The sequence below is a fragment of the Lolium perenne genome, chromosome 2 (assembly GCF_019359855.2).
Source record: "Lolium perenne isolate Kyuss_39 chromosome 2, Kyuss_2.0, whole genome shotgun sequence".
Lineage (NCBI taxonomy): Eukaryota > Viridiplantae > Streptophyta > Magnoliopsida > Poales > Poaceae > Lolium > Lolium perenne.
The window spans coordinates 271729085-271736852 of NC_067245.2; the positions used below are offsets into that span (position 1 = coordinate 271729085).

The 7768-nt window shown below is 43.4% G+C and overlaps 1 protein-coding gene across 2 annotated transcripts; it reads left to right on the plus strand.

Annotated features, from left to right (window-relative positions):
- The first annotated feature begins 341 nt into the window (after positions 1-341).
- LOC127335903 (protein CHROMATIN REMODELING 19) lies at positions 342-6781 on the plus strand. 2 transcript variants are annotated; one of them, XM_051362640.2, is made up of 13 exons: positions 342-1485; positions 1580-1697; positions 2581-2621; positions 2916-3166; positions 3266-3446; positions 3976-4161; positions 4245-4388; positions 4463-4621; positions 4899-4976; positions 5120-5256; positions 5335-5553; positions 6164-6352; positions 6466-6781. In XM_051362640.2, exons 1-12 carry the CDS (start codon positions 571-573, stop codon positions 6324-6326), a joined length of 2592 nt encoding a protein of 863 aa, XP_051218600.1. In that variant the 5' UTR covers positions 342-570; the 3' UTR covers positions 6327-6352; positions 6466-6781. The 2 variants fall into 2 exon arrangements, with proteins under 2 accessions (XP_051218600.1, XP_051218599.1); XM_051362639.2 differs by having other exon boundaries at positions 343-1485; positions 6164-6781.
- The last annotated feature ends 987 nt before the right edge of the window (positions 6782-7768 follow it).

Sequence of the window (7768 nt, forward strand, 5' to 3'; positions counted from 1 at the left end):
GCGGCGTTGCAGTGGCCAGCGGCGCCATGGACTCACCTCTTCATTGTCGGGGAGCGGGGATCGGCTTGGCTTCCTCCTCGACGTAATCGCGTGAATAGCTTGAGCAGATTTGGCCGATGATGAGGAGACTGGTCAATGAACTCCCATCATCGGCCAAATCTGCTCATGATGGTAATCCCAAGTGCAAGTTCAGAATCATCTGTCCATCACGGCACGGCGCTCTGCCACGACTCTCATACCACAGTGACGTACGCAGCTCATACACGCCAAGTAAAAGATTCAAAAACTTCATCAAAAAACACGACCCCTGAAAACGGCAAATTTTAACGAAATCATCCTCTCTTCCCGAAAGACAATTGGCGCTCTCATCGGCGCCGCTCCATTTTCCCCAACTCTCAGGCCGCCCAAATTTTCCAGTCCTCCTCGTCTCCCCCCAAATTCTAGCGCCGCCGCCGCCTCCTCCTCGGGTCGTCGCCCACTACGGGAGCAAGCACTGCGCCCGCCCCCTCTCACGGCGTCCCCCAAACCCTAGACCCCGGAGGAAGCCGCAGGCCCGCAGCCGCCGCCCCGATGCGGCGAGACTACGAGGAGATCTCCGACGACGAGTGGTCGAACCACGCCTTCAAGCCCTCCCGCGTCCTCAAGCGCCCCCACCCCCAGCCGCCCGCCGCGCAGCCTCCCCCTCCCATAGATTCGTTCCGCTACGACCCCAAGGCTTCCTCCGCCGCCGGCACCAGCAAAACGGCCGCCGTCGTCCTCTCCTCCTCCGACGACGATGACTTCGACCTGCGCAAGGACGTCAGCTCGCGCCGCGTCGAGAGTAGCTCGCGCGCGCTCAAGCGCCCGCAGCAGATAAGCCCGCCCAGGCGGGCCACGCTGCCCGTCAAGCCCTCCCCCCGCCGCAACCCTAAACCCTCCAAGGCCGCGGGGTCCTCCGACGACGACTTCGACCCGGAGGACGACGATTTCGACCTCCCCACTTCCAGGAAATCCCGGCGCCGCACCGCTGGCCGACGGCTGGCGACCGCCACCGTCGACCTCTCCGACGAGGAGGAGGATCTAGACCTCACGTTCGAGGACTCTGACGTCGCCGACGACGACTCCGACCTCCCGGACGATGATTCCGACCGCCCTGCCGCCCCGAGGCCGTCGCGGCCGCGCCGCACCGCTGGTCGCCGCTTCGTGGTCGAGGAGGACGACGACAGTGACGGCTCAGTGCCTGCTGGCGTGGTGCAGGTAGGGGATGATGGAGAGGACGACGGGGTGAACTGGTCGGAGTTGGAGAACGACGACGATGAAGACGGGGACTACAGCGGTCAGAAGAGTGGGAAGGCCGAGGAGGTGGAAGGGGACGTGGTGGGGAAGGCGCTGCGCAGGTGCTCGCGGATTTCGTTTGATCTGCGGCGCGAGCTCTATGGTTCTTCAACAAGGAACTGCGAAAGTTATGCGGAGACAGATGCCTCCACTGTCCGGATTGTCACTCAGGTACGCTTATCTGTTCTGAAGTCGGGTGCAGTTTACAGGTCTTGAAAGATCGAGTTTTTATTTTTTATTTTGATGCAATGTGATGTGGGAGCAGGAAGATGTGGACGCTGCTTGCACAAGCGAGGACATGGATTTCGAGCCGGTGCTGAAGCCATACCAGCTTGTGGGGGTCAATTTCCTTCTGCTGTTGCATCGGAAAGGCATCGGCGGAGGTGATCCTTTTTGTCAATTGAACTTTTGAGTTAGAACTTGCTTGTTGCTTTGTTTGCCAATGAAGTGGCGTTTGCTTATGCTGTCGCTTCCTTTTTATTTGAAGCATCAACTATCATGGCATCAAAGTGATGGATTGCGTTCACCCCACGGTTTATGATCATTTGCTTTTAGCTGACTAAGTAGTAAAAACATGTAACATGGCACTTGCATGAAAATCATAACTATTACACTTTGATGCTAGAACAGCTTTTGCTTCATAGAGGTTAGATACTATGATGATTTACTGTAATAAAGGTGCACCGCCGTTTCAATTGCATCGAAAAGGCACCGGTGGAGGTGATCCTTTTTGTGAATTGAACTTTTGAGTTAGAACTTGCTTGTTGCTTTGTTTGCCAATGAAGTGGCGTTTGCTTATGCTGTTGCTTCCTTTTTTATCTGAAACATCAACTATCATGGCATCGCATTGATGGATTGCGTTCACCCCACGGTTTATGATCATTTGCATTTAGCTGACTAAGTATTAAAAACATGTAAAATGGCACTTGCATGAAAATCCTAACTATTACACTTTGATGCTAGAACAGCTTTTGCTTCATAGAGGTTAGATACTATGACGATTTACTGCAATAAAGGTGTACCACCGTATGGAGAATGTTTGCGTTATAATAGTTAGGTTTTTCATGCAGCCAGAAACCTTGTCCTATCATGATTCATATGCTAATGGACTGTGTGTAACAAAATGTTAAGAGTTCACTGTTCTGAAACTGTGTTCTTTTGCATTACATATATTGTCTTCGGAGGCAGGGTATCGTCTTACTATGTTATATTTTTTCCATGCTCAAAAGGCTATTATTCATATTAACCTTATCTATTTTCCTACAGCAATTCTGGCTGATGAAATGGGTCTCGGCAAGACAGTCCAGGTAAACAAACATAGCATGTTGAGGAAAAATGATCATCGTCAAATGGTAGTATCATAACATGATAAGTTAGCTTGTCAAAACTGATGTTTCTGCACCTAGTCCATTATTACTGTGACGTAATGGACTGTTGTTCATGGTTTTTTTTAATCATTATGCATACATACCATAAAATGTAGCTTGCTCATGGCTAGTTGTGTCATGTCCAATTATAAACTGATTAGTTGAATGCCTTATGCTTTAGTGCCAATTCATTATTCACTTCTTAATATTTGAACTTTGGTCTCATTTTTACAGGCTGTTACTTATCTTAATCTCTTACAACATCTATATGACGACCCTGGTCCACATCTAATAGTTTGCCCAGCTTCAGTGCTGGAAAATTGGGAAAGGGAACTTAAGAAGTGGTGTCCATCATTTTCGATCATTATGTTCCATGGTACAGGAAGGACTGCCTACTCAAAGGAGTTAAGTTCTTTAGGCAAAGCTGGTTGTCCACCTCCATTCAATGTCCTGCTTGTTGGCTACTCGCTCTTTGAGAGGCGGAGGTCTGTACTTATTCCTTTAGTGTGGTAGGAAAGAATATTCTTATTCTTAGATAACTAATGATTGAATTTTTTTATGTGCTACTTTGGTCCATAATACAGTGCTCAACAAAAGGATGATCGCAAGGCACTGAAAAGATGGAAATGGAGTTGTGTATTGATGGATGAAGCACACGTGCTGAAAGATAAGGGCAGCTTCAGATGGAAAAACCTTATGGCTGTCGCTCAACATGCTCGTCAGCGGCTAATGCTGACGGGAACTCCTCTCCAAAATGATTTACACGTGAGTCTTGCTACAAGTGTTCGACTTTAGTTTAAGTTCGTGCTCCAGCATTCCGTGGTTCCATTGCAATTACATATATTAGAAATACTAGAGAGGTTAATGGACATATCAGTGTGACAGTATCTGTAGAAGCACCAACTCATTGGTTACATTCTAGGAATATTCTGCATGTCAAAGATTCACGAAGGCATGGAGGTGATCATCAACTAAGGATTTCTAACTAACACTATCTTTTCGTGCAAAACTACTGTTTAGAATCAGCAACTTAGTCTAAAGCTACTGTGATGAACATAGTGCTTCACTGTTAACTTTACATGATTTTTTTCTATCTTATATGGTTTGATGTTTTCTCTTTGCTGCTTACCTAGATGAAATACTTAGCAGTGAATTTCTGATGGCTTTCTTTCAGCAATGGTTTAAAATAGTCACTCCGACTGCTTAAACTCTATTTCCTTTCTGCTTCCATAAATTAGCAGATGTTGGGCATTTTCTTACATGAAGCTGCTCTTGGATTTGATATTATCTGCAGGAGCTATGGTCATTGTTGGAGTTCATGATGCCTGATATATTTGCTACTGGAGATGTTGATCTCAAGAAGCTGTTGAACGCAGAAGACCGCGAGTTGGTTTCACGTATAAAGTCCATTTTAGGGCCATTTATTCTTAGACGCTTGAAGTCAGATGTTATGCAGCAACTTGTCGCGAAGACACAACATGTATAATACTTATTCTTTGGTATCAGCAGTTACCTCTTCTCTATATCTTTCAAGTTTGAGCTTAAATTGATTGTATGTTGCAGGTTAAATCTGTCTCCATGGGATCAGAGCAGCGTAAAGCTTATAATGATGCCTTAAATGACTACCGTGCCATTTCTCTGGCTCGTAGTGAGAAGTCATCAATTCCAAAGCGTCAAATATCAAACTACTTTATGCAGTTGCGTAAGGTGAGCATATCCTGTGGTGGAAAATTCAGGAAAATATGTATGTTCATCTCAAATGTTTTTTCATTGTTCCACAGATTGCGAACCACCCTTTGCTTATAAGGCGCATTTACAGTGACAAAGATGTTGATCGAATTGGAAGGTTGACGTATCCCAAAGGCGCATTTGGTTTTGAATGTTCCTTGGACAGAGCGATCCAAGAGCTAAAGAACTACAATGACTTCGCTATCCACCAAGTATTGTTGTTTTTCTACCTGATGCCCTAACTAGCTGCTTCCCCTTTTATTGACTTTGCTTACTGAATTATAACAGGCCTTGCACTTTTGTTGGCTGATTATTTTATTACCCTGCCTGTTAAATTCTGCTGTTCTACATGTATGTTGCTATCTGTCAATTGTTCTACTAGATAATGCATGGTTTTGCTGTCGAAACATGTCTCTTATGCCGAAAACTAGCTTGTTTTAGACTTTTGTGTTGGGCACTAATATCACTTGTTTCTTACTTTCTCCTCAGCTGCTGGTTACATATGGGGATACTGGTACAAAGGGTGCTCTAAAAGACGAGCATGTTTTTGGATCAGCAAAATGTCAGGTGTGTTATTTTTTAATCTAATCAGCCAGTTCTTGTATAACAAAAAATAAGAATAGCAGTAAAATTCATAAACTGCTCTTTACTAAAATGTCTGTTGAGGCATTTTTAGGACTGTAATACCTTAATTTTTACTTTTTGTTCAGGCCTTAGCAGAGCTTTTACCTTCGTTAGCAAATGATGGTCACCGAGTTCTTATATTCAGCCAATGGACCACAATGCTTGATATCCTTGAATGGGCACTGGAACTGATAGGAGTCACATATAGACGTCTTGACGGAAGGTCAGTTCTTTCCTTAGCAATATTTTTTGTATTAAATTGAAGTATAACTCTTAACTGGTACAATCCTTATTGCTTCAGCACCCCAGTTGTTGAAAGGCAGACTATAGTGGACACTTTCAACAATGATCATTCGATAGCTGCATGTTTGCTTTCCACAAGAGCTGGAGGCCAGGGGCTGAATCTGATAGGAGCTGATACAGTCATAATACATGACATGGATTTTAACCCTCAGATGGATCGACAAGCTGAAGATCGTTGCCATCGCATTGGGCAGCAGAAACCTGTCACTATATATAGGTGCCACACTAGCTATGACATTAATATTTTGCCCTTTCCCGACAAATGGTTTGATTTTCTATAATACTCCTTTTAACATGGAATTATGTGACAAGGGTGATGAATGGTATTTTCTTGGTACTGGTAACATTTGTTATACGGTTTAGGTTATTTCTTTGCAATTAAAATATTATGGACTTTGCATGAACGTAATTTAAGTTATTTTATTGTATTTCTGAAGACAAAATTTGTATGCTTTTTTGTTTTGTTTATGATGAGCTTTTCTTGCCTTTGCATTAGCCATGCAATTCAAACTATGTTGGGATAATTTTATTGTTAAAATGCACACTTTACACTCCGGTCTCCACATGGTTTTGCTATGGAATGCACTCCATCATATTTTACTCTGCCGAAAAAATATCATGTTCTCTTTTGAAAATAGTCATTGCCTGAATTTATTTTTGTTGGGTTCAGATAAAAGTAATGGCCCCTGTCAATTTGAAATGATCTGAAACTTAAAAAAAGCACACCAAATGACACAAGAAAATCACCATGGCAAATTGATAATATGTTACTCTACTTAGATAGTGGTACATGTCAAATTGATAATAATGATTGTTTTTTTATCCAGGCTAGTGGCGAAGGATTCAGTTGATGAAAAGATATATGAAATTGCGAAGAGAAAGCTAGTACTAGATGCTGCAATTCTTCAGTCTGGAGCAGACTTGGATGATAGAAATGATGTACCAGAGCAGACAATGGGAGAGATTTTGGCATCTCTTCTCCTGGTGTGATGAATTTATCATGGAGTGGCTTGAAGGTACATGATTCCACATTCCCACCTGTGGGGATGTTCTTGGCTTCATTTAAGGACAGCACTTTGGTTCCAATGGGGGTCCTAAGTGCTTTGCATGATGGTGCCTTTTGCATTAGATCTCAGCTGTTGGCAGCTATACTATGGGGAATCCAGTTCGGGTCGCATTGCTATTTGGATCTACGGATGGTCTTCTGCAATCTACTGAATACGTACACAACACTGCTTCTCTTCGATGTGCTTGATCAGGGTGACATACTGTAGAAGCTTAGCATAGCTCGAGATAGGGTGTAGATTTCTTAGAATGTACTTCAGTCAGAAGTCTCAGAACAGAAATCATACTTTTGTACTGGAAGAAATATTATCCAATCTCAGTCTCAGAACTGAAGTACATCTTGGTATTAATGATATGGAGAATAGCTGAAGTTGCAACTATATGGCAGAGATATGATTCATGCTTTAGCATCTTGGCCACATTCAGCTTTAAACTGTAGTCTTTAACTCTGTGTATCCGTAAATAAAATGAATTTACAACCTGCTGCACCTCTGTTGTTGCTCTCTTTGTGGACGGACATTTCTGCTAAATTGGTTACTGTTTGTGTTGACCATATAAGAAACAAGATTATGTTCTGCCCTTATTAAGTTAGCTCAGTTATTGGGAACTACCAAATAGTTTTCTCGGTTGCACGGACTGAGCCGCCGAGGGAGGAAATGCTTAAGCAAACTTGCTGGTCCAACAAGTTTGGTATATTTTCTGTGTTCTGTGCTGCATACCTGTGAAAACAAATTCATTGCGCAACTCAAAGTAAACAGCAATGAAGCATCTAAAAAAAAGTAGACACTATTAATCAACACAGGTGGGCAAACGTGAGTTACCATTTTGGCCAAGGTAATCTAAGCTATGGCCTTATTTGATAGCTAATGACTAATCTGTTCCGTAGGGCCTGTAAGCAGCTGTCATGGTAGAACTGTTCCATGCAACTGATATTTATGCTACTGTACATGGAACATAGTTTTGTATTGTTCTTTACGAGGACTGCATAAACATCTCTTTTTTGAGAAAAGAGAGGCTTTCTTGGTTAGGTAGGGGTGACCCTGACCAATTTTCACAAGTGACATAGAACGTTGGTATATGTAAAGCCTCCTTGGATCCAAGATTTGCCTGATTGTTGGTTGAGTGCTGAACTTGTTAGGCAACATGGAGGTGGAATGATATATAATTTTATTTTAACGGATGTGGAGGTGGAATGTTGTATTCATCATTATGGACGCTGACAGTGACAGTGAAACTGTCTGATATTTACCCTGTTATGACTTGTAATGTCCTCTGCAATGTAACTATCATCGTACGTACCTTTGTGGGCAATGAGGTGGTTGGCGATTTTGTCTACGGTCCTTAACTGACGCCGAATTTCCTTCCTT